General features: G+C 44.9%; 2 protein-coding genes and 1 long non-coding RNA gene across 3 annotated transcripts; 1 reads left to right on the top strand and 2 right to left on the bottom strand.

The window, feature by feature from the left end:
* Nucleotides 1-303: 303 nt before the first annotated feature.
* On the top strand, nt 304-4,777 carry LOC138371635 (uncharacterized). Its single transcript, XR_011230559.1, has 2 exons — nt 304-518; nt 4,256-4,777. It is a non-coding gene; the product is annotated as an uncharacterized lncRNA (long non-coding RNA).
* Nucleotides 4,778-11,825: 7,048 nt separating this feature from the next.
* On the bottom strand, nt 11,826-13,294 carry LOC138371634 (solute carrier family 15 member 1-like). Its single transcript, XM_069336632.1, has one exon. It carries the CDS (start codon nt 12,605-12,607, stop codon nt 12,083-12,085), a length of 525 nt encoding a protein of 174 aa, XP_069192733.1. The 5' UTR covers nt 12,608-13,294; the 3' UTR covers nt 11,826-12,082.
* A 6,481-nt stretch (nt 13,295-19,775) lies between these two features.
* LOC138371742 (solute carrier family 15 member 2-like) lies at nt 19,776-27,673 on the bottom strand. Its single transcript, XM_069336763.1, has 3 exons — nt 27,501-27,673; nt 25,546-25,712; nt 19,776-19,798 (listed from the first exon to the last, which is right to left on the bottom strand). Exons 1-3 carry the CDS (start codon nt 27,671-27,673, stop codon nt 19,776-19,778), a joined length of 363 nt encoding a protein of 120 aa, XP_069192864.1.

Below are 27,673 nucleotides of genomic sequence, written 5' to 3'. Positions count from 1 at the left end.
ATAATTTTGGCATCTACTGACATTCTTTAAATTGTTGCAACCTTCTACAACTCTGTTCGCAAAGGAGAAATTTTACATACCTTTTCGACACTATTGCTTTCTAAGTTTTAGTCTTTGGCCTCTTATTCCAGACGTCTTAGGTTTTAATAAATAGTCACTGCTTTCACAACAAAAGCGGTGAAGTTCTGAGAGGAAGAAAATGTATTACCATGATTTGGAGAATAACCAACTAAGTAGCGCGCGCGCGCATCGAGCCGGGTACTTAAAAGCGTGCCCGCGGTCTCAGCGCCTCTTGCTCGCCTCCTCCTCGCTAGATACACTACAAAACGCTCCGCCGCCATCCGTTACATATGGACGACGACGTCGGTACCTCAGACGACTACACGCCTTCGACATAGCCTTCCACGCCACCCACTGTCGCCTACAAGGGCAGCCCACACGGGGCTCCTGATTGAGTGAAGTTTTCATTGTTAGCCATAGGCGTTCCAGAGCAGCCGGCCCATCTCCATTATCCTAAGGTACAGTCTTGCCCGTGTTTCCCCTCCACGCCCGCGTGTGGGGCGCCCTGTTTTAGTTAGGAATGTCCCCAGTGCCCGGCGTGTACCCAGCACCTGTCCCCGGTCATGCATGTTCTGACGCAGTTGCTAGCTGCCCCAGGTTTAATTGCCCTCTCTAAGGAGCCCGCCGTGCGGGGTCCCTCCCCGCCCTCAGTCCCGTGCCCGGGCGTGCTGGTCGTGCCATGCACGTGTGGCTCCCCCTTCCATACGAGGGCGGGCGGCGCCGCTCTGGTGGTGTCGTCCATGTGGCCAGGCTCAGTGGCGTGCTTGCCATGGCGTGGTCCCTGGGGGTAACCTTCGCCCCTTGCCCTAGTGGGCGCCCGGGCCACGAGGCGTGCACGTGCGGGCTCTTCTACGCCCGGGAGCGGGCGGCGCCGCATCTGGTGGTGTCGCCCACGTGGCCAGGCTCAGTGGCATGCTTATCCTAGGCGTGGTCCCTGAGAACACCCTTCGCCCCTTGCGTGCGGGCTCCTCTACGCCCGGGGGCGGGCGGCGCCACTGTGGTGGTGTCGCCCATCTGGTCTTGGCTTTCAGGGGCTTGCTTGCCCTAGGCGGGGTCCCTAGGGGCTCTGCTTCGCCCTCGTCCTGCGGGCGCCTGGGCCACGAGGCATGCACGTACGGACTCCTCTATGCCCGTGGGCCGGAGTCCCCCACGCCTGGTGGAGTGGCCCATGCGGACAGTCCTAATGGTTTCCTTGCCTAGGGGGCTTCACTGGGGCCCGGAGGTGTGCACGGCGTGGTCTAGTGTCCATTCCTGGGGTACGGCGTGGGCCACGTGGACGGGCTCCTTACGGCTCTCACGCTTGTGGGGGCTGCATTAGGGGCCTTGCCTCACCTCTCGCCCGGGCTGAGGGGCACGGGGTGTGGGCGTACCGAGCTCTCGCCCGCCACTGAGGGCCTCCTGCAGGCGGCGACCGGGTTTGAAGGTCACGTGGGGTGCACGTGCAGGCTCCCCCTATGTCCCGTCCCGGCGGAAGTGGTTCCCGCCGATGATCCAGCAGCCGAAGGCTCAGCTGGCGGTATTCCATCTGAGCATGCCCTTCCCGCCCTCAGTGCCGTGCCCGGGAGTGCGTGTCGTGCAATGCACGTGTGGGTCTCCCTTGCACGAGGGCGGGCGGCGCCACACCGGCCTGGTGGTGTTGCCCGCGTGGCCTGGCCCAGTTTATTTATTTCGTTATTTATTTCCTACTTTAATAAAATCGAGAATTACCTCAGTTCCGAAGAATCGAGTCAGTCGAATCCAGCCAATTATTCTTTATTAGTGTTATCCTTTATAGTTATCATTATTTATTATTATTCTTTATTATAATCGTAATTAATCTATTCTTAATTATTGGATAGAGAACAACTGCTGTATCACATTACTCGATGTCGTATAACATAACTGAGCAGTGCGCAAGCGATTGTTAATCACTGGCTGGTTCGTCGCCCTTACTATTGTTATTCTTCATTGTTATTATTCTCTATTATTTATTCTTTATAATTAATTATTCACCCAGCTGCTGAAGTTCCGGCTGGCGCGGCCCAGCCGATGAGGCTTCAGTTACTAAGAATCTTTACTTTAAGAAAAGGTTAAGTTTTCTTTATGCTTATATTACCTTTATTAAGATCAAGAATTACTTCGGTTCCGAATCGAGTCTTACTTCGGTAAAACTCGATTCGGAGCAATACTATCAATTAATCCTTTATTATTGTCTCCATGGTTATTATTCTTTATTATTATTACTCTCTATTAATTATTATTAACCCAGCTGCCAACCGTTGGTCCAGCAGCTATGGCTTCAGTTACTAAGAATCTTTAATTAAGAATCGAATATCTTTTCTCTATGCCTATATTATACTTTAATAAGAACATGAATTGCTTCAGTTCCGAAGAGTCTGTCCAGATATATCCTATCAATTATTCCTCGTTTTGTTATTCTTTATTGTTATTTCATTATTAGTGCTGGGCCTCGCAGCTGAATGGACAGTGCTTGGGGGTCGTAGCCCTAAGGGCCCGGGTTCGACTCCCGGCGGAGGCGGAAACAATTGGGAAGTTTTTTTTCATCTTTATTATAATTATTAATAACCCAGCTGTTGAAGTTCCGGCTGGCGAGATCCCAGCCGATAATCCAGCAGCTGATGTCCCCAGCTGATTGAAGTTCCGGCTGACGAGGTCCCAGCCGAAGATCCAGCAGCTGGCGCTCCAGTTAATAAGAATCTTTACTTTAAGAAAAGAACAGCTTTCTTTATGCTTATATTATCTTTAGTAAGATCAAGAATTACTTCAGTCCCGAAGATTCGATTCAGCCGAATCCTGTCAATTATTCCTTAGTATTGTTATCCTTTAGTGTTTATTATTCTTTATTATTATTCTTTATTATATTCGTTCTCCCCCGGTGCTTATTAATTATGGAATAAGTAACAATGGATGTACCACATTACTCGATGCCGTATAACCTAACTGAGCAGTGGGCCAGTGCTGCAATGGATGCAACTAGGGAGATTGTGTCATGGCACATTGCTGACGGAGCCTAGTGCCAGTTACACAATGCTGACGGGTACACACAAACGAGGTCTCAATTATTATTCAGTCATTATTTCTGGTTATGTCTATTCACTTTCCCTGTATATTATTATCCTCATATTCAATTATCCTTGCTGGTTATTATAATTTCGCTACTCATTTGATTTGCCGCTGTTGTGCCGGCTGATGTGATCCCTGCCGATGATCCAGCAGCTAATGGCCCAGCTGCCTTCGGGCCGGGCACAGCTGCTGATGTCCCGGCTGACGTGGATACGCTGCCGATGACCCAGCAGCTGATGGGCCAGCGTGTGCCAGCTGAGCGTGCCCCCTGGGGGCCACGCCCAGCCGCTGATGTTCCGGCTGCTGTGGTCCCAGCCGATGATCCAGCAGCTGATGGCACAGCTGGTGGTGATCCAGCTGAGCATGCCCCTGGGGGCCAAGCACAGCTGCTGATGTGGTCCCAGCCGATGATCCAGCAGCTGATGGCCCTTCTGGTGGTGTTCTAGCTGAGCATGCCCCTGGGGGCCAAGCACAGCTGCTGACGTTCCGGCCGATGTGGTCCCAGCCGACGATCCAGCAGCTGCAGGCTCAGCTGGCGGTCTTACAGCTGAGCATGCCCTTGTAATTAATCAGTCATTGTGACTGTGTTTTAACATTGACTTATAATTTATATTATTTAATATAATTTATATTTATAAAAATGTATATTATAATAATTTATAATTTATTATAAAAATTTTTATATTTTATTTGTATTATATTTATTTGATATATTATTATTAATTTTATTTTGATAATTTATATAAAAATATTTATATAAATATTATGATATATAATTTATTATTGATAATTGCCGTGCCGGTGCCTACTAACTACTTGACGCTGACATTAACTACTTCTGTTAGTTTCCCACTGAGGGGGCGCCCGATTGTTCCAGGAGTTAGCACTTATTGTATCAGGCAGTACCATCACTAGGCTACTCGGTTACTCCCCACTCAGTTATGCTGGGGCTTCATTCAATTCTACCCATTCCTGCCTTATGCAACAAGTGTCGCATCCAGTTATCCCCACTCTCGCAGCCTAAGTTGCCAGCAGTACACTTTGATGCGGATCCCACGCACATGTGCCTTTGCTTTTCACGTTACCTCTGCACACCAGCTCCTGCCCACCCTTACTGCTTTAATACTTCCAGATCCACAATAGGACGAGGAAACCTGTGATGATCGAGGAACGCGCGGTGGGGCCCGAAAGGTGGACCACGGCTCGCATGCCCACCGTGCGAGGTATCCTGGGAGGTGACCGACATGTTTCTAAGCTGACACCTCCACTCCACACCCGCGGGGCTCACCACAGCGACAATGACCAACACGGGGTCGACCCTGGGGAGTCGGCCTCGGAGTGGACAGCGTTCACATTCCCACACCCGCCCTGGGGCCAGCCTTTCAGGACTGGTCCCTGTGAGGGCGGGCTACTACGACGAAGATATACACGGGATCGACCAGTCATTCGCCATGGTGAAAAGCGCTCCCTGCATGGAGTACAAACCCGGCAGTATGTACTCCTCCCAGGGCACAGTCAGTGGGCTATCCCGCCTCTTTGCTCCACGGCTCGTCAAGATGGCGCTCCGTCGGCCCACCAAGCGAGCTGCGTAGGTTAGCAGCATCTGCCTAGTAGACCCGGAATAGTACCTTTTTCAGTCAGGAAAACCTGATTGTTTTTTAATGGCCACTCCGGGCATACGGGCACGCTTACGGCCACGGTAGCGAGAAGTCATGTTCCTACCTATAGCAGCCAGCTTCCGCTCGCCCTTCGGGGGTGGGGGTTCCGCGCCGCTGGCCCTCACGGGATTGGGGGGTGCTCTGACGGAACCCCCAAAGTGATAAGAATACCAAGAATTGGAATTACCGTAAATTCAATCATGCAACTTTCAATTAGAGATGTCTCTTCACTGTATTTGATTTAATACATTATCATTATAACGCCTATCCATTAAATTTATTTATTTATAATAATTTATGGTTATTCACTAATCATTATTAGTCACCATAATTAATTCCACTTTAATTATCTATTTATTCGTTATAATGAGCTATTATGCTTCTTCATTTACGGATTATCAATTATTTAATCATTAATTATGACTATTATTATTAATTAATTATTTGTATTTAAATAATTAATTATTATTATTATTATAAAATAAAATAAGTCCCCCACTCTGTGAGCGTTTTCTTCCAACCGCACAATTCCACTTTGGCAAATTTATCGATTCCTGTTCGAGATTTTTGTGGTGATTATATCTACTTACCTTCTCTTTCCTGGCTTGTGCCTGTTTTATGCCTCAAGCTCATACCTTTTTGTGTGCTTTAGGTCTGGAAGCCATTTGGTGGCTTGTCTGTGCACCTTTAATATTTTGTGTATGTGCTCTTCATTTTTAGATATGACCACCATATAACTACTGCGTACTCCGATGAATTGAACTCCGGTTCAAGAATCGTGAATAATTTTTAAGTATCCCCTTTCATCCACGTATTTAAAAGTTTTGAAAATTGCAAGTGCAGCATAGGATTCTCTCACAGTATTAAAAATAAATCCAGGCATTCTTCATTATGTTTTTAATTGTGTTTATACTGAAGCAGGTGGAGTAAGAGAGGCGTCATGGCGTGTGGAACAAGGTCTGGCGGGACGGTCATGATGGCCTACCCTCGAGGGGCCATAGTCATCCTGGTGTCCTACCTGCTTGAGCGCCTCATCTACTTCGGATTTTGAGTTGCGCCCTAGCTCCAGTGGGGTGCAGACGTGTTGCCTCGGCGCTCCGGCAGTTGGTGCTTGTTTGCCTGTTTGGCCGGTTGGGAGCGTGTGTGTCTCTGCCCGGCTGTGCTGACGTGGAGTTCTCGACGGGGGTCCCTCTTTTCCCTGTAGTACGGGCTCAGTCTGTGGGCCTTGAATTTTCTGTACGGTCTGAGAGAGAGGAGGGGGAGATAGAGGGGAGAGAAAGAGAGAGAGAGGGGAGAGAAAGAGAGAGAGAGAGAGAGAGAGAGAGAGGGGAGAGAAAGAGAGAGAGAGAGAGAGAGAGGGGAGAGAAAGAGAGAGAGAGAGAGAGAGAGGGGAGAGAAAGAGAGAGAGAGAGAGAGAGAGGGGAGAGAAAGAGAGAGAGAGAGAGAGAGAGGGGAGAGAAAGAGAGAGAGAGAGAGAGAGAGGGGAGAGAAAGAGAGAGAGAGAGAGATGAGAGAGAGAGAGAGAGAGAGAGAGGAGAGAGAGAGAGAGAGAGAGAGAGAGAGAGAGAGAGAGAGAGAGAGAGAGAGAGAGAGAGAGAGAGAGAGAGAGAGAGAGAGAGAGAGAGAGAGAGAGAGAGAGAGAGAGAGAGACAGAGAGAGAGAGGCAGAGAGAGAGAGAGAGAGAGAGAGAGAGAGAGAGAGAGAGAGAGAGAGAGAGAGAGAGAGAGAGAGAGAGAGAGAGAGAGAGAGAGAGAGAGAGAGAGAGAGAGAGAGAAGTGAGAAAAGAGGGAAGACGAAGAAAGAGAGAGAGAAGAGAAAGAAAGAAGGATATAGAGAGAAGTAGAAGAGAGAAAGTGAGAAAGAGAGAGAGAGAGAGAAAGAGAGAGAGAGAGAGAGAGAGAGAGAGAGAGAGAGAGAGAGAGAGAGAGAGAGAGAGAGAGAGAGAGAGAGAGAGAGAGAGAGAGAGAGAGAGAGGGGGGGGAGAGAAGTGAGCGAAGTAGAGAGGCAGAAAGAAAAGTGAAAAGAGAGAGTATGAGTGAGACAAAGATAAGGGCAGAGACAGATAAAAGGACAAAGACAGAGATAGGGGGAAACAGAGAGAGAGAGAAGAAGAAGAGAGAGATAGACACAGTTCATCAGCTAGTGTTGTGAAGGTGCGTCCAGCCAGGCCTGAGGTGAGTTGAACACTGACTGTGTCTCTCCCATAGGCACCAGTTGACCACAAGCCGGCCAACCAGTGTCATATTACTTACAGTATCCAGCGCCTACCTCCACGCACGTACTATACCCCATATAGTACTAGTTTAATGCTTATATCTATCAGTACTTTACAAACACACACCAGACACACACACACAAGGATAGGATAGGGGCACAAGAATACACACATACACAAGAATATAAGGATAGGGGCAGAAGGATTCACTACAAACGACAAGGAAGTGTGTGAGGAACTGAATAAGAAATTCCAGGAGGTCTTCACCTTAGAGCAGGGAGAGATTCCAGAGATAAGAGAGGGAATAGTTAACCAGGAACCACTAGAAGAGTTTGAGATTACCAGTGGGGAAGTAAAGAAGTGTTTACTAGAGTTGGATGTGACAAAGGCTATAGGCCCAGATGGAATCTCCCCTTTGATACTAAGGGAAGGAGCAGAAGCACTGTGCCTGCTACTCTCCATAGTAAATCTCTTTATGTATGTACCTTACCTAAATAAAGATTATTATTATTATTATTATAGTGTATAACAAATCACTGGCAACAGGAGGAACTGCCAGAAATTTGGAAGGCAGCTAACGTAGTTCCAATATACAAGAAAGGAGATTGGCAGGAGGCACTGAACTACAGGCCAGTGTCCCTAACCTGCATACCATGCAAGCTGATGGAGAAGATTGTGCGAAGAAAGCTAGTGGAACATCTGGAGCGAAAGAACTTTGTAACACAGCATCAACATGGGTTCAGAGATGGCAAGTCCTGCCTCACAGGGCTAATTGACTTCTATGACCAGGCAACAAAATTCAGGCAAGAAAGAGAGGGGTGGGCAGACTGCATATTTTTGGATTGTCAAAAAGCCTTTGATACAGTGCCACACAAGAGGCTAGTGAAAAAGCTGGAGATGCAGGATGGAGTGAAAAGGAAGGTACTTCGTTGGATAAGAGAGTACCTAAGTAACAGAAGACAACGAGTCACTGTGAGGGGTGAGGTCTCAGATTGGCGAGACGTCACAAGTGGAGTCCCGCAGGGGTCAGTCCTTGGACCAATACTTTTTCTGATATATGTAAATGATCTCCCAGAGGGTATAGAATCGTTTCTCTCAATGTTTGCTGATGATGCAAAAATTATGAGGAGGATTGAAACAGAGGATGATAGTAGGAAGCTCCAGGACGACCTAGACAGACTGAATGAATGATCCAACAAATGGCTGCTAAAGTTTAACCCGAGTAAATGCAAAGTAATGAAACTAGGCGGTAGAAACAGGAGGTCAGACACAAGATACAGAATAGGCGATGAAGTACTTAATGAAACGGAAAGAGAGAAAGATCTAGGAATTGATATCACACCAAACCTGTCTCCTGAAGCCCACATAAAGAGAATTACGTCTGCGGCATATGCGAGGCTGGCTAACATCAGCACAGCCTTCAGAAACCTGTGTAAGGAATCGTTTAGAATCTTGTACACCACATACGTAAGACCAATCCTGGAGTATGCGGCCCCAGCATGGAGCCCGTACTTTGTCAAGCACAAGACGAAGCTGGAAAAAGTTCAGAGGTATGCCACTAGACTAGTCCCAGAACTAAGAGGCATGAGTTACGAGGAAAGGCTGCGGGAAATGCACCTTACGACACTGGAAGACAGAAAAGTGAGGGGAGACATGATCGCTACCTACAAAATCCTCAGGGGTATTGACAGGGTAGACAAGGATAAACTATTCAACACTGGCGGTACGCTAACAAGGGGACACAGGTGAAAAGTGAGTACCCAAATGAGCCCCAGGGACGTTAGAAAGAACTTTTTCTGTGTCAGAGTAGTTAACAGGTTAAATGCATTAGGCAGAGATGTGGTGGAGGCTGACTCCATACACAGTTTCAAATGTAGATATGATAGAGCCCAGTAGGCTCAGGAATCTGTACATCAGTTGATTGACGGTTGAGAGGCGGGACCAAAAACCCAGAGCTCAACTCCCGCAAACGCAGCTAGGTGAGCACACACACACACCAAAAACACACACACACACACACACACACACACACACACACACACACACACACACACACACACACACACACACACACACACACACACACACACACACACACACACACACACACACACACACACACACACACACACACACACACACACACACACATACACACACACACACACACACACACACACACCGAGCTGAGAGGTATGAGCTACGAGGAGAGACTACGGGAATTAAACCTCACTTCGTTGGAAGACAGAAGAGTTAGGGGGGACATGATCACCACATTCAAGATCCTCAAGGGAATTGACAGGGTTGATAAAGACAGGCTGTTTAACACAAGGGGCACACGCACTAGGGGACACAGGTGGAAACTGAGTGCCCAAATGAGCCACAGAGATATTAGAAAGAACTTTTTTAGTGTCAGAGTGGTTGACAAATGGAATGCATTAGGAAGTGATGTGGTGGAGGCTGACTCCATACACAGTTTCAAGTGTAGATATGATAGAGCCCAATAGGCTCAGGAACCTGTACACCTGTTGATTGACAGTTAAGAGGCGGGACCAAAGAGCCAGTGCTCAACCCCCGCAAGCACAACTAGGTGAGTACAAACACACACACACACACACGTAGCCTGATGGATAGCGCACAGGACTCGTAATTCTGTGGCGCGAGTTCGATTCCCGCAGCAGGCATAAACAAATGGACAAAGTTTCTTTCACCCTGAATGCCCCTGTTACCTAGTAGTAAATAGGTACCTGGGAGTTAGTCAGCTGTCACGGGCTGCTTCCTGGGATGTGTGTGTGTGGTGTGAAAAAAAGTAGTTTGTAAACAGTTGATTGACAGTTGAGAGGCAGGCCGAAAGAGGCAGGCTCAACCCTCGCAAACACAACTAGGTGAATACACACACACACATACACACACACACACACACACACACACACACACACACACACACACACACACACACACACACACACACACACACACACACACACACACACACACACACACACACACACACACACACACACACACCAAAGAGAGAGACCAAAGAGCCAGAGCTCAAACCCCGCAAACACAACTAGGTGAGTACAGAAGTGGCTGGTGGGAGCCGCGTTGGCCGAGCGGACAGCACGCATGACACGTGATCCTGTGGTCCCGGGTTCGATCCCGGGCGCCGGCGAGAAACGATGGGCAGTTTCTTTCAACCTATGTCCCTGTTACCTAGCAGTAAATAGATACCAGGGAGTTAGTCAGCTGTCACAGGCTGCTTCCTGTGTGTGTGTGTGTGTGGTTTGGGAAAAAAATAGTTGTAGTAGTAAAACCATTTGAGTGACAGTTGAGAGGCGGGCCGAAAAAGACTCATCCCCCGCAAGCACAACTAGGTGAATACACACACACGTGAGTACATACACACACATTCCAAACAAACAAACACATACCAAACACACACACCACACATACTACACACACAAACACACCAACACAGACAATCACACAAACAAAACAAACATGCACACCATATACAAACACACCAAACACACACCCAAACATATCAAACACACACACACACAAACGCACCAAACACATATAAACACAGACAAACACTCATGCCAAACACAAATATGGCAAACAAACAAACCACACACAAAACATACTAAATACACACACCCAAACACACATCACACACATAAACACCCCAAACACACACTATAGTAATGCTTATACCTATCAGTACTTTCTACACACACACACACACACACACACACACACACACACACACACACACACACACACACACACACTTTATACGTATAAAAGACGACTTTATATAAATAGTTAGTGTCACCATTCTGTTACCAAATAAATACGTCAGAAAACGTTTTGTGTTTACTGGGGGCACCAGGACACTCACTGACCTCAGGACACGAGGCACCAGGACACTCACTGACCTCAGGACACGAGGCACCAGGACACTCACTGACCTCAGGACACGAGGCACCAGGACACTCACTGACCTCAGGACACGAGGCACCAGGACACTCACTGACCTCAGGACACGAGGCACCAGGACACTCACTGACCTCAGGACACGAGGCACCAGGACACTCACTGACCTCAGGACACGTGGCACCAGGACACTCACTGACCTCAGGACACGTGGCACCAGGACACTCACTGACCTCAGGACACGTGGCACCAGGACACTCACTGACCTCAGGACACGTGGCACCAGGACACTCACTGACCTCAGGACACGAGGCACCAGGACACTCACTGACCTCAGGACACGAGGCACCAGGACACTCACTAACCTCAGGACACGAGGCACCAGGACACTCACTGACCTCAGGACACGAGGCACCAGGACACTCACTGACCTCAGGACACGAGGCACCAGGACACTCACTGACCTCAGGACACGAGGCACCAGGACACTCACTGACCTCAGGACACGAGGCACCAGGACACTCACTGACCTCAAGACACGTGGCACCAGGACACGTGGCACCAGGACACTCACTGACCTCAGGACACGTGGCACCAGGACACTCACTGACCTCAGGACACGTGGCACCAGGACACTCACTGACCTCAGGACACGTGGCACCAGGACACTCACTGACCTCAGGACACGTGGCACCAGGACACTCACTGACCTCAGGACACGTGGCACCAGGACACTCACTGACCTCAGGACACGTGGCACCAGGACACTCACTGACCTCAGGACACGTGGCACCAGGACACTCACTGAGAATTCATTGTTTTATTTATATATACAGGAGTTCTTACATTTTTGTACAGCCACTAGCATGCATAGTGTTTCGGGCAAGTCCTTAATCCTATGTTCCCTGAAATACGACCCGCCAAATCGTTTACCAATCAGGTACCCATTTTACTGTTGGGTAAACAGAGGCGTCAGTTAAGGACTGATGCCCAGTAAATCCTCCTCGGCCAGATACGATCCCAGGACAAAGCGCTCACGAAACGCCAACGCTTACCACTTCATCATGGGGACAACATGGTGAATGCGTTATTCATACGAGACACTTGGACAATCCAGCTGTGACTGTCGTCACAGGAAATATGGCTATACAGACCGTTCCATGACAAAAGCGGGATTGTCGTAAGAAGCTAATTGTTGTTGGTCTCGCTCACAGGCTTCACTTGTCATCTTCGACTCCTTTCCGGGGTCTACTGGCAAGTTATTGTTGTGTCTCTTAATCAACTTGAAGAAAATTATGGTGTTGATGGACATGAGACAGGCATAGAAGATGGCTTCGTGCGAGGCTCGGTGCTTGAAGGCCCCCGTGGCAGAGCTCAGGCTCGTTAGTCCTGCAAAGAGCCACAAGCCGACAGTAATTGTGAAGAGATTGGCTGCCTGCAGTGAAGACTTCATGGCCATCGGGGCCTGCGAGTAGGCAAAGTCCATGCCAGAGACTAAGAAGAGGACCTCGCCGATGGTGATGAGGACGTACTGGGGAAGGAGCCACAACATGTGGACGTTTGCAGGGGCCGTCATGGGGAAGAGGAAGACGTCAGTGGTGGTGATGACGATGTCGTACACACCGTCCTGGTACACTGCAGCCTCCCCAACTTCCACCTCTTCCACCATCACCTTGTACTCCTGGGGACTGATGCGCTGGAACTCCGTCTTTCCCTTCAGGAGCTGGAAGTTGTGGAGGATGGTGTCGTACGTGAGTGTCACGTTGAGCTCGTTGTGCGCAGGCACTAACACCCGCACCTGTCAGGGGAACCAACACAACTGAACAACACCAGGAAACCAGGCCATAAATTTTACAGAATATTTATTTTTTAGGAACCATCAAATAATATTAACAATACCAGTATTAATATCAGTAATGAGAAAATCACTCTAACAGAGCGGGGATCAACACAATATCTTGGTGAATGCCAGAGTATCTAAAACTGGAACTGAGATCAGAATGTTGTGGTCAGAATCAGATTTATATTTTGTACCAAGATAGACAACAACGGCACTTTCCTGGACCGCGGGAGATTACACCCTTTCCCATTTTAATCCCTCCCTTTCCACTCAAGAAGAAACTTAGAGATCAGCCCAAGCTTCGTCTTGAGGCAAAGCTGAACGCCTTAAGCCATATTGATGCTCTGTCCACAGAGCATTCTCTCTCTCAAATCATATAAACTGATGGTTCCCTACACCGCACCACGGGTGCAGCTGGAAGTGCAGTTGTTCTGACAATGGACGATGGCATATATTTTGAGTGGGAAGTCCGCATAAACCACAGATCCTCTACCCTTTCAGACCGAGCTATTTGCCTTGCTTCTTGCACTGAAATGTGTACAAGTCTCCAAATTTAATACATTAACTGTAAGTGACTCTTTATCATCCTTAATTCTATTAAACTTTATAATACAGAACTGTAACGTGCTCGTTTCTGAAGCTAGACACAAATACAACAAAATTATTAATAATGGTAACAGAGTTCATTTCATGTGGACTCCATCTCATGTTTGCCTCCGAATGCATGATAGAGCTGATGAGTTATCCAAAGAATCTGCCTTAAAGAAGAAATTGAGTATAACCTTGGATAGTCAATAAGCAGCCTGAGAGCAATAGTACACGAAGAACTTCAACAAAATCTTCTAGATTTGTGGCAAAGTGAAATCGACACCAGTAATTCCATCTATCATGCAAGAGGAGCCACACATCTATGGATCATCCAATAAAATCAGCAGGCTTCTAGATGCTATTACTTCTCGGCTTAGAATCGGTATCTAAGTACAAGTATCTCTGGGAATTCTCATTATCTGCTGATGTAGACCCAACCAAATGTAAACTGTGTCAACACAATTATTAGCACACCCTCCGTCACTATGTGATGGAGTGCAAAAAGATACTTGAATTCAGAGACAATTCTATGAAAAATGTTCCAGAGATGTATAAATATTTCATTCCAACTTATCTGCTGCCAGAAGTCTTGGTCAAATCTCCCCAGTTTGCTAACTGTAGGTAGTAACTAAGTGATTATATCCTATGCACCGCTGTCCACTGGATAGGGGGCGGTGTGCAGGACAAACATATCAATTATGACACTAGCTTCCTACATATGTCAGTTGCTTAATTTAGAAACTGTACTTGTGGTCGGTCTCGAGCCCATTGATAATGTGACGATGTGCAATGAATTATGTAACTAGCTCATCAAGATTGTAACTTGTTTATCTAAATGAATTATGGGGTTCAGTCCCTGAGCCCATTATGTGCCTTTGTAACCCTTTTCCCTACCGCCCACAGCATAGGTATGGGGTGCATAATAAATGAACTAACCTAACTGACAGACGTGCGCCATACCCCTGAGCCATAACATGTACAAAAGATATTCCTCCAGACGCTACTGTGTCCTCTAAGGAGTCTGCTGCTAAGGAAATTGTTGCCTCAAACAGTTTTTATGAAGAGCCCGCATTCACTCTGGAGTGAGTGTGGAGTTCTCCACGAATTTTCTCCCTTCAAATACACAAGGAAATCACAACAGCGTGATTTATCAATAAGAAAATCACTGGAGCCGAGCGGAGATTGAACCAGCATCTTAAGATGTTGGTTCAACACTATCGACATTCACCAGCAACAATGCAACACTCAACGAGTCTAGACGTTACAGACATCTTAAGATGAAGCAGCATCTTAAGATGAAGCAGCATCTTAAGATGAAGCAGCATCATAAGATGAAGCCAGCATCATAAGATGAACCAGCATCTTCAGATGAAGTGGCATCTTAAGATGAATCAGCATCTTAAGATGAAATAGCATCTTAAGATGAAGTGGCATGTTAAGATGAACCAGCATCTTATGATGAAGTGATATCTTAAGATAAACTAGCATCTTATGATGAAGTGACATCTTATGATGAAGTGACATCTTAAGATGAACCAGCATCTTATGAAGTGACATCTTAAGATGAACCAGCATCTTATGAAGTGACATCTTAAGATGAACCAGCATCTTATGAAGTGACATCTTAAGATGAACCAGCATCTATGAAGTGACATCTTAAGATGAACCAGCATCTTAAGATGATGGTTCAATCCCCGCTCGGCTCCAGTGATTTTCTTATTGATAAATCACGCTATTGTGATTGCCTTGTGACTATCAATAATAATAATAACAAAACCACTAAAAACGCTACTTAATAGACCTGTAATATATGGCTCGTCTTTATTAGCCAAAAATATTCTAAAACTTGCTTAATAAATTTATGAGGATGGAGAAAGTTGCAAAAATCTCATTATGAAAATGTTTCAGTATTTGTAGGAGTAAAAATAATTGCTAGGATATTGTCGTACTCTGAACTGTGTTGTGAAACATCATACTCGCCCGTTGTTGTGTTTTATTAATATATTTTACAGTTGACTTGGCGTTATGGTGACACTTTATGAGACACTTTCCAGTTGCTAGTCACCTGAAATGATTAGCGCTGAATCTTTAGTAAAGTCTGCTCTCATTGTTAGCATTTAACTTTTTAAAGCTAAGAAACTGAGAGGAAATGATTGGGGTGTGGAGACTCACTTTGGTGTCTGCATCTTCGTCCTTGATGTACTCGAGTGTGGGAGGGAGAGCCAGCACGCCAGTGGAGGTGACAAGGAGTGTTGTCTCATGGGCACCCAGCACCCTCACTCTCACCTGTCTCATGTCCGGGGCGAGGCAGGAGGCTATCACCTTGGCCTCCACCTCATCACCATATGTGACAGTCAAGCTAGGCAGAACCACCTGGCCTCTGCTCTCCACACTCAGCTGACCGGTCTTGACGAAGGGCACCTCCACCACCATCTGGCAAGGCAGTGCGTTGTAAACGTGGATTCTCGCCTGCTCTGGAGGAATGAAAGTTTGTTCCACGCTCATGTTCACCATTGCGTAGACCAGGAAGGCGATGATGGTGAAGCACATCCCTGCGATCATCCGGGATGTGGTCTTTGTGAGGATGCCAACGCGGGCCAACATAGGGTAGACCACAAAATCAAAGAGCGGAATTAGAGCTAAAACGAGCAGTGGGTTGGCAGTGGAAGACATTTCTGGCGGGATCCTATAGCTGCCCACCATGCCGTCGAGACGTTTAGCCTGGAATATCATACCAGTGGAGGTGTGGTAGTAAAGAGCATTAAAGAGCGGGAAAGTGCAGAACAGCAGAAGGACACGCAAGGTCACCTTCACGTCAAGTAGCAACTGAGCATCAAATTTGTCCTGAGCACGGTCAAGCCAGTGCTGCACGGGCTTTCGGTCCTTATCCCAGGTCTTGGTGACCGCGCATGCAACGCAGCGAACTGTTCTTAATATCATATTGTCTAGGGGCCTCTCCTTGTACTGCGACCTACCTGTAATATTACAAAACATAACAACTAATAGAGATAATATGAGAGTATTAAAACACGCAGATATCACATTAACGTGATGTATATTATCGAGAAAATTCACTAGGGAAATGAGGCGGAAGCGAACCTACGACCTTGGCGTTGCGAAGCCGCATACTCAACTACTAGACCATCGCTGACTTGTAAAAGCCATACATCCGGATTTCTACTGAAATCACAGGATGTATGGAGGCCCCTGCTGAAGCCAGTCCAAGTTTTACGTATAACCCACAAGCACTCAGGTAGAAGGGAAGAGTGGTCCCACATCTTATGCCTCAACTTCAGAAACACATAGTGTGTTTCTGTGGTGCTACGTACGACCCACAAGCACTTCCTGTGATTTCAGTGAAAATCGGGTTGCATGACGTTTTACGAGTCACAGTGGTCTAGTGGTAAAGTATGCGGCTTGGTAATGCCAAGGTCGTAAGTTCGTGTTCCTCCTCATTACCCTCGTGGATTTATTCATTTTCTGAGAGAATTAATTCCACTGCTGACTTAATGGTGTACATTGTGTGCACTACAGTAGGGAAATCAGCTGTGAATGCAAGAGTACACATACTACGGTTGTACACAATATGGATGCAGATGAGATCTATTATACCATACAAATTGAGTAGATCGAATAATAATGACCCGAAATGGATAACAAAAGAAAGCTGAAGAACGTTATCGGTAGGAAGAGAGCTTGGTACAAAAGGATTAAGAATGAGGAAGTTAGTTTAGAATAAGAATTCGTACAATTGGTCGGCTTAATCGACTGAGCTACGACATGGTAAAAGAATTGCATCCAGGAGTTCTACTGAACTTATAAGGATCCTGCAGCCTCTCCGAGACACAAAACAGGGTTTTACACAATTCCCCCCCATGCACTCGAGCTATGTCAATAGGCCGTTCTACCTCTTCGCCCTTACTTCAGTACACACAGATCTCACAATAGCGTGATGCATCAAATGAATCCAAGATCCTTGCAGGATCCAAGTAAGTTCAGTAGAACTTCTGGTTGCAGTTCTTTTACCATGTCGTAGCTCATCCGATTAAGGCAGCGTCTGGGATGCTCTCGGACGTAAGTTTCGAATCCTCGTCATGGCTTTTGTGGATTTGTTCAGATGAGTAGTATTTTTAATAAATATTTTATCTCTATATTTACTAAAGAGGAGCTTAACATTATCCCTTCAGCCGAGCAAGTCTATGTTGGTGGGAAGAGAAAAGGTTGAATAGTTTAGCATTTACCAGGGAGGATGTTATTAAACAAATAGTGAAACTCAAGCCAAACAAATCCCTAGGACCAGACGAAGTGTTTGCCAGGGTGCTTAAAGAATGCATAGAGGAGCTTTGCGAGCCATTGTCTACCATATTTAATAGATCATTACTCAGGCAGAGTGCCAGCGTGGAAGGTTGCTAATGTGGTACCAATTTCAAGAAAGAAGATAGATCACTTGCGTCAAACTATCAGTCAATTAGATTAACATCTATTATGAGAAAATTACTTGAATCGATAATTGCAAATATCATTCGTCTTCATCTTGAAAAACATAGATTAATAAATGATTCACAACATGTTTTACTAATGGCCGTTCATGTTTAATAAATTTGCTATAATTTTATTCCAGCATAGTTGAGGCAGTTGATAGTGGTAAGGTTTGTGATGTTGTGTACAGTGACTTTAGCAAAGCTTTTGATACAGTGCCACATGAAAGACTGATTAAAAAGATAGAGGCTCATGGTATTGGGGGTGCTATATTAAGTTGGTTAGGGCATGGCAATACCAAAGGAAACAAAGAGTTAGTATAAATAGGATTAAGTCAGAGTGGGAAAAGCCGTAAGTGGAGTGCCTCAAGACTCAGTACTGGGTCCTCTGTTATTCTTCATATATACAAATTATACATAACCCCTGCACAAGCCAATTCTGCCATGACCTAGTGTGTTTGCCCCCCCCCCCCTCTCCTTCTATAGAATAATGCACAGTTTCACTCTCTCAACTGAGTTGAAATGGAAGGAATCCCAGCAGTCGGGCAGGAGTCCACAAGCCTTGAGGTTCCAACAAATACTCCTAAAAGAGGTTGTTGCCGAGTATGCTACAAAAACACCACCATAAACACTAACGGTGGTGTTATCCGCTTACATATCTTCAATGAGGCAAAATGCAGGGGGTCCCACCAGCCTCCAAAGGGAAGCAATGGAAAGCTACAATTAACGATTAGGGAAGACACTCCCATTAACTTAATCTCATCTGAAGACCTCACTCAAGCGATCATAGCGACGTCTGCTAGAACATTTCCACACATCCCAAAGCAGCCCATCCCAGTGCAGCAGCCAAACCCTCTACTCTTCTGAAAAGGGTCAATGACGCGCCGGAAAACATTCAAGCATGGCATCATGTCCTTTTGCTTGGTAATGTAAGCCTCACCGTCCCTCCAAGGAGGGACAAATCACTTGCATCCTCGGTCCTGAGGGCGATAGATGAATACCCAAGGAGGGATAACCTAGTTCGCCTCCCTCTTCGAGGAAAACACACCCATCGCAGAAATGGTAACTACAGCACATCGGAAACGCACAAAGTCAGAGCACATATCACCAAGAAAATTGAAGAGGGAAATACTGCAAGTGTTATTCGAGTCCTCGCCTGTGATGAGAAAATTGGTCCTAGAAACTCTGCCACAGCACGAGTCCTGCAAAGCAAGCACCCACCCAGAGCCTCAGGAGTCGATAACATCGTACCGCCACCAGCCGAGGCCAGTTCACACCCATTAACTGTTGGTGAATCTGAGGTCTACAAAGCAGCCCTTTTTTCTACCTGGGTCAGAAGGTGGCTTTTCAGGATTAAAACCTTAACACATCAAGCAAATGTTGAATCCTGCGGTTGGTGATGCTGCACAAGATCTTCTTGTGAAACTCACAAGGCTCGTCAATGAGTGCCTGGCTGGTGATATACCTGAGGTCATCAGGCAACACTCTCCGACGCCTGGTTGCCAATGCTGCCACGAGGATTGTCAGCCAGCAAGCAACTGAATTGCTGAAACCAATTCAGCTAGGATTTGGGATCCCCCAAGGCTGTGAAGCGGCTGCCCATGCAGCACGAGCATACATCACCAACATTTCTGACGAAAAGGCCCTGCTCAAACTGGACTTTAAGAATGCCTTCAACGTGGTCAGAAGAGATGCAGTGCTCTGTGCTCTACATTGCCATTTCCGGGCCCTCTACCCGTTCATACCATCTTTCTACAGTGGTGAATCAAAATTGCTCTTTGGCGAACACGAAATCAGATCATGTGAGGATGTTCAGCAAGGTGATCCTCTAGCTCCTCTTCTTTTCTGCTCAGTCTTAAAAGAAATTACTGAAAGCTTGTCCGGCAAGTTCAACATCTAGTTTTTGGATGATGGCACTATAGCTGCCCCCCCTAGACCACCTCTTGGAAGACATCTGAAAATTTAAGGAGCATGAAGTAAGCCTGGGTCTCTTCCTGAATCCTTCCAAGTATGAAGTAGTCTCCTCCAACCCAGACATCATAGCTAGAATAAGGTCTGCCTTGCCCAGATCCCATGTCATTAGGGCTGTGAATAGCACCCTCCTTGGAACCCCCTTTCCCCTCGGGTCTTACGCCATCGAGGAAATCTTTGATAAGAAAATGACAGACCTCAAGAGGATGGAAGACAGGATAGGTGATATTGATGTCCACAATACTTTTTATCTCCTCACTAAATCCCCATGCCTTCCGAGGCTAACCTACTTTCTGAGGTGCGTCTCATCCTATGACAGCCCAAAGCTTGAAGAGTATGACCTATTACTGAGGACCATACTAGAAAAAGCTGCCAACCTCTCCCTCAATGAATGCCAGTGGAAACAAGCCACTCTTCCTGTCAGGCTCGGTGGCTTGAGTGTCCGCATTGCAACCCAAATTGCTGTCCCAGCCTTCCTGTCTTCCTCCTCATCATCAGATGACCTGGTTAAGGTTATTATACCTGATAACCTGTGTGACTTAGCAGGGATACAGAACTCCCACTACACGGAATGCGACATAAAATAGGGTACCATGGCAGACCCAGCACTCAGACCAACCATGTTGAAAGCCAAGCAACAATATAGCTGGGACAGCCACTTTGCAGACGAAGAAGCCACAGCTTTGCTGTAGACAGCAACAACCCCCAGTGATCGTGCACGCCTCATAGCTGTGAAGGCTCCCCATGCAGGGGACTTCTTTTCGGCAGTCCCTATGTCTGCGACAGGCACACGTCTTGATCCGCAGCAGCTCGGTATTGCAGTCGCTCTCCGACTTGCTGCCCTATACACACTGTTCATAGGCATATTTGTGGCAAGGCAGAGGCAGACGAATATGGACTGCATGGCCTGCACTGTGGAAAAATCTGGCGGTTGATATTCTAGACATGACGAAGACAATGACAACATTAAAAGGAGCCTTGCCTCTGCCCAGTGTCCAGCAGAGAGAGAGACCCACAATCTATTGAACTGTAACTCTGCTATCTTTGCCGGCCGACCAGATGGAATCAGACTATGTTCTTGGAGGGTGGCAGACAGTTGGCGTGGGACTACATTTGCGTATCCACCCTGGCAACCATATACATTGACGTCTCTGTCGGCCAAGCAGGAGCCACAGAGAAGGAGACAAGTCAACTAAGTACAAGGAAATAGATCATCCGTACAACATCTTTCCAATAGGACCTGAGACCCTAGGTCCATGGGGGAAAGAGCGCAAGAAGGATTCTTAAAGATCTTGGTTCCAGGCTCAATGACACTACCAGAGCCCCTAGAGCGTCAACGTTTCTCTTCCAGCATCTCAGTGTAGCGATCCAGAGGGGGAATGCCTGCTGAATCCTCGGTTCCTGCCTGGAGTCAGAGGAGTTCGAAGAAATCTACAGCCTCTAGGAAACAAACTTTCCCTTATTTCCTCTTAATGTTTTCTTTTTATAAACAATCAGATATGTAACTGTGTAACCTTGTATAATAAAGTGTACTACATAAAAAAGGGGGTGGTAAGAGACATGAACATTCATACGTATTCAGAGTTAAATGGCAAGTTTTTTCTGAATGCTCTGTCTTCCCTTGTTTGAGGCTGTAAGTCCCTACAATTGCACCAGAGGTTTTACCACCTATATAAATGATTATGTGAATATATATCCATTCTATGGTACGGCGAACCAAAACTGAACTGCATAATCTAAATGGGGCCTCACCGGAGCAAGATATAGCTGAAGTACAAAACCAGGTGTCTTATTACTAACGCTTCGATAAATAAATCCCAGTGTCCTATTTGCCTTATTAGGAACATTTATACATTGGATTTTTTGGTTGTAAAGTCTTAATAATCATATCTCCCAGATTCCTTTCGTAATCTTAACACCATCTAGCTCGTATCTTGTAACTCTATCATCATTACCTAGCCAATAAACCTTATATTTGACAGCATTAAACTGCATCTGCCACTCTTGACCATTTCAACCCTATAAATGATTTTATTTATAGGTACATAATAAGCTGAGGGACTAAACTCCACAATTCATTTAGCTAAGCAATTTACAGTTTTTGATGCACGTCGACCCTCGTGATAGCAATGGCCTTCTGGTATTGTAGACTCATCAGAGAGACCCAACATGACACACCTACAGTCCATGCACAAAGATTTCAGAACCATGCACATATAAGAACATAAGAATATATGAATGAAGGCAACTGAAGTAAGGTCTATTGGCCTATACAGGCAGCTCCTGTTTATACTATGGTGTGAGCAGGTGACTAATATGCTACGGTGTCATCTGGGACTAATATTCTACAGTATCATCTGGGACTAATATGCAGCATTGCACACATATGTTTGTGGCTTTACTAATGTAATGGGACCCGGGGGTAATGGCTCTCTTTTGTCCATTAGCCCGGCCTTTAGTTAACTGTTCTAGAGTTTCCGCGGAGTTCCTACTGCAACCTCTCCAGTTCAAAACCTTGTAACCTCGGTGTTTGATCACCAAGGTGCTACAGAAACAAGGCATTGTACCAGATCAGCTACCAGTAACTCTAGAGAACTCTAATACTTTCCCGCTGCCACCATCCATTCTAGTAATCCTATGTAGACAAAGAAATGGAACTTTTCTGTACTACACAATATCAAAGAAGTTCATGTATCAACTGCAAGTATGAACTCGCAAAATATCAAGCCTCTACGGTCCATAAGCATCAAAGAACTCTCCCTCCCTCCAACCTACAAACTATCATAGGGAACCCATGGATCGAAAATTAATAATAATAATAATAATAATAATAATAATACTAATAATAATAATAATAATAATAATAATAATAATAATAAAAATAATAATAATAAATAATAATAATAATAATAATATAATAATAATAATAATAATAATAATAATAATAATAATAATAATAATAATAATAATAATAATAATTAAAAATAATAATAATAATAATAATAATAATAATAATATAATAATAATAATAATAATAATAATAATAATAATAATAATAATAATAATAATAATAATAATAATAATAATAATAATAATAATAATAATAAAAATAATAATAATAATAATATAATAATAATAACATAATATTAATAATAATATTAATAATAATAATAATAATAATAATAATAATAATAAAAATAATAATAATAATAATAATAATAATATAATAATATTAACATAATAATAATAATAATAATAATAATAATAATAATAATAATAATAATAATAATAATAATTTATTTAGGAAAAGTACATACATAAATGCAGTTACAAACATTCTGATTGATTTATAGATAGAGCTAGTACATACAATACCTAAAGCCACTAGTACGCATAGCGTTTTGGGCAAGGTGAGGTGGGGAACAAACACTTAGACTAAAACTTAATAGTAATTGAGCTTAAAGTATATATTGCACTGAAAAAAATAAAATAAAAAATAAAAATAAAATAAAAGATAAAAAAAGGGGGAGGGGAACATGGTAGAAAATAGCCAATATACAAGTTGGTCAGCAAACAACATTTTTTTAAAAAATAGTAAGACGTGGGTTGACATTTAGGGTAAGGTAGGTTACATGGAGTTAATTAGGTAGTACTTAGTCTTCATCTTAAACTGGTTGAGAGAGGTACAGCCTTTAACATGATTGGAAAGGTCATTCCACATCCTGGGTCCCTTGATTTGTAGACCATTTTCTACTTGATTAAGTCGTACTCTTTGAATATCAAATATATATTTGTTTCTGGTGTGGTGCCCTTGGGTTCCTGTTACAACCTTCTAAGAAGCTTTTAAATCAGGATTGACATTACAATTCAGAGTTTTAAATACATAGAGTACACAAGAGAGGATGTGCAGTGACTTAATATCTTACATATTCAGAGATTTGAGTAAGGGTACCGAGTGCTGTCTGGGGCCAGAGTTAGATATTATTCTAATAGAAAGCTTTGTGTTGGGTAATTAGAGGACGTAAATGATTTTGGGGTAGTAGAACCCCAAGCACAAATACCATAGTTTGAGATAAGGATAGATGAGATAGTAATAGAGCATCACCAGGACAGGGCGAGGTACATAATATCTAATCTTAGAAAGAATGCCAACAGTTTTAGAAACTTTTTTTGCTATATTTAGAATGTGACCCTGGAAATTCAGTTTGTTATCGATGAGGACACCAAGGAATTTACCATCAACTTACTACTGATTTGTATATTGTTTATTCTTAGATTAATTGTATTTGAAGATTTATTACCAAACAAAATATAGAAAGTTTTGTCAATGTTAAAAGTGAGTTGTTAGCAGTTAGCCAAAGATGGACTTTATTTAGTTCAGTATTCACAGTGACATTAGAGCAAGAGGGTCAGGACTGGAGAAAATGAAAAGTTGTGTCATCATCAAATAAGATTGGTTTGAGGTGTTTGGGGGCATTTGGAAGGTCATTAATGTAGAAGAGAAAGAGGAGAGGGCCAAGTCTGCTGCCCTGTGGAACACCAATGTTAATGGGTAGTGTAAGAGAAATGGAATTATTCACAGAAACATTCTGGAGCCTGTCAGTAAGGTAAGACTGAAGATATTGCAGGGAGTGACCTCTGACTCCGTAATGATGTAATTTAATTTAATTTTTATTAATGTCAATTCTCAACAACAAGTTAATTAATTATATATTTACTATTAGGTCTTCACACAAATGGGTAACACAATTCAACTATATCATTAGATGTTAAATACCAACATGAATACAACAATGTAAATCACCACACAGGAAATTGAGAGTACTAAGGCTGACTGCCCCTGAAAGTCACTCAACAACTAAGCTGGAAAACACAAATACGTCACCTCACAAGTGCACTCACCCAAGACTGAGCCTAAGTTTGATAGTGAGGGAGGGGGGGGGGGGGGGTTACGATTGGCAGAATCCCCCACCCGGCCTGTGGAAACCTGGCATGGTTGTGGACTCACGGCCAGAGGTCTCCACTACTGTTCTGCTCAATCCTCAATTCTGTCTCTTCGACAACATACGAGACTGAATCTTTACTCTAAAAATGACGTTAATTTAACATACGTACTTGAACAAGATTGATAATTACTTCCGTTACTTTAATAACTTAATTCTCCTAAATTGATGAATTATGCTCACAGGAGTATTAGTTTAGTTCATTTATTATGAGACATGTGACAATGTTGACTGATCCCCCCTCCCCCAGGCAAATCTTTTGGGAAAACCTTTTATGGGTAACCAGGTAACAGTTTACCATACTACTTGTGTAAAGGAGGAAATGTATATGTTTATCTCTCAGAATGTTCGGCAATATGTTTATTGTTTGTGATGTGTGTCTATATATGTATGAACACGTTTGTACTGAACGGGGTGAGAATAGCTTGACTGTTCCCATCCGGCTAATCTCTCGGGACAAACTTTGTGGGAAACCAGATAACAGTTCCCTCTGACTCCACCAACTAGAGTATCCAAGTATACAATACCAGATGTATCATTTATATACACAGCTACTCTGTAAATCATATAATCCGAGGTCTATAAGCTTCTAAACTAACTTAGCTTGTTACACTAAAACGTTTTATTAAGTCATCAAATTTGTATTAAAAGAGTCTATGGTGTCATCTTGAAAATACATAAACCAATAATAAAAATTGTTTAAATATTATTATCCTAGAGGACTGACCAGCAGCGAAGATGACGGTGGAGACAACCATGAGGCCGGCCATTATAATGTAGGAGAGGAAGTAGCAGTCATCACCGAAGCACTGGACAGAGTCTCGTATTTGAGCTGTTATGAATAGCCCGACGAAGGCGCCAGCGTTACGCATCCAGTAGAAGGCGTAAAAGAACCTGCAGCAGAAATGACAAGTTGAGAGAGTGCTAAGATGACAACTTACCAGTTTTCTGGTTTATGTGCAAAAAACGAATTAATAACTCCACCTAACACATCATCGAGAGCAGGATTGTTTTTTCTTTCATAACTACTTGACCATTTCAACAAAATTATAAAGTATTATTGAAGCAAACTAAAATGCACATGTCTTATACACAGATTTTACTAATTTTTTATACATATGACCATGGAGTAGGAGCCATCATCCTTCTTCCATAGTTTTCCATCATAAAGCATTAAGTCCTTGTGAATGCTTTTCTCACCAAGTCTGTTCGGAAACTTGCCGGCAACTTTTTAATTGCACTTCCTACCGTGTATAGCAAGGACAAATATTAGCCACAGCTGTTACGGACCCGAATCCAGCGTCCGAGCACGGAGCAGTGACGACCGCGCCATCTGTGGGTCAGCTCCGAAACCCCCTCCAAATGGACGACGACACCTGGTGAGGACGAGGTGTACTGGCCACGAGGGCCAGTTTCCAGTCCTGTTCAGCTCACAACACAGCCGCTGCTGACCTCTGGTGAGGTGGTGCTCAGACGACAACGCCATCTATGGAGTGGATAGGTGGGCGTTTGGGTCTGAGCCTGTAAGTGAGGTGCTTTTGTGTGTCCCTGTTACTGATGAACGTGTCTGATTACAGAGTCGACCTGGGACTGCTGTAATGGGAGTTGGGGTCAGTCCTACCCAAGGCAGCCGTCTCGTCACAAAGTGTTTGCTGCAGCAGCTGTGAGTCGCCCCCCGGATGAACACTGTGGTGTTACCCTGCCTGTGAAGCGGCAGTTGAAGGATTGTCATACCCGGGACTGACTGGTGGAGACGATTAATCACTGGGGTGTTGTGGAAAGGAGAGTGATCTGTGGTATCACACGAAACTCCTGACTAGGGCGCGACCCTAGTATCGCTCGTGGAGTGGCCTAACCAGCGTCGCTGATTTGGAACCTGCCAGCTATCTGCTGGACTTGTGGTTGACGGCCTCCACGATGGTGCCCCCAGTGGAACTGTGTTTTGGGCTGCCTGTGGCCGGGGTAGACTCAAGATTCTCGAAGGATTCGTCGTGAGGCCACGAGAGCACCAAGAGCTTGGCACCATGAAGATCCAGAGTCTTCAGAAGAAGACAACAGTGTAGATAATAGTGTTTATACCCCCCTCCCCCCCCCGTGTAATCTTCTTATATATATTTATTGGTGATGGTAATAATTATAGTATTAAGTTTTTGGACTTTATTTCCCTTCCCCTTTAATTTACTTGCGTTACGGATCTCATCCCTTGAAAGCACTACTGGCTTGGAGCCGGATACCCTTCCTCTAACAACATCAGAGTAAGAACCCAGTTGCGACCCGAGAGGGCCGTAACAACAGCACAAACCCATCTAAGTTCTTTACAAAACCCACCAACCTACTACAGGTACTCTTGAGAGAGCTCTATCAATATCTCGGGCCCAATGCTGTTCAACACGCTTCCACTACACATAAGGGGCATACCTGGCCGACCCCTCACAGTGTTCATGAGAACTGGATAAGCATCTCCAAAGGATACCTGATCAACCAGGCTGATTCATACGTCAGGCTGCGAGCAGCCGCGTCAAACAGTCTGGTTGACCAGTCCAGCAACGAGGAAGCCCTGGTCGACGACCGGGCTGCGGGGACGCTAAGCCCCGGAAAACACTTCAAGGTAACTTCAAGGTAAGGTAACCTATGAACCCCCTCTTCCAAGCCTTCCCTCACCTCTTAATATTCCCAATTCACCTCCTGATGAACCTCCCCGACTTTAACATACCTTTCTGTTGCTCCCGTTGTTCTGGGACTTTGAACTGGTCGGCCCCGAGGGAGGAGTACACAGCTTTCATGAACCCTGAGCAGACGCCCAGCGCCAGCATGCCCAAGAGCGCTGTCAACTTGGAGGCGCTGAAGGAGGCCAT

Source organism: Procambarus clarkii, chromosome 36 (genome assembly GCF_040958095.1).
Source record: "Procambarus clarkii isolate CNS0578487 chromosome 36, FALCON_Pclarkii_2.0, whole genome shotgun sequence".
Taxonomy (NCBI): Eukaryota; Metazoa; Arthropoda; class Malacostraca; order Decapoda; family Cambaridae; genus Procambarus; species Procambarus clarkii.
This window is presented reverse-complemented; position numbering and strand designations above follow the sequence as displayed.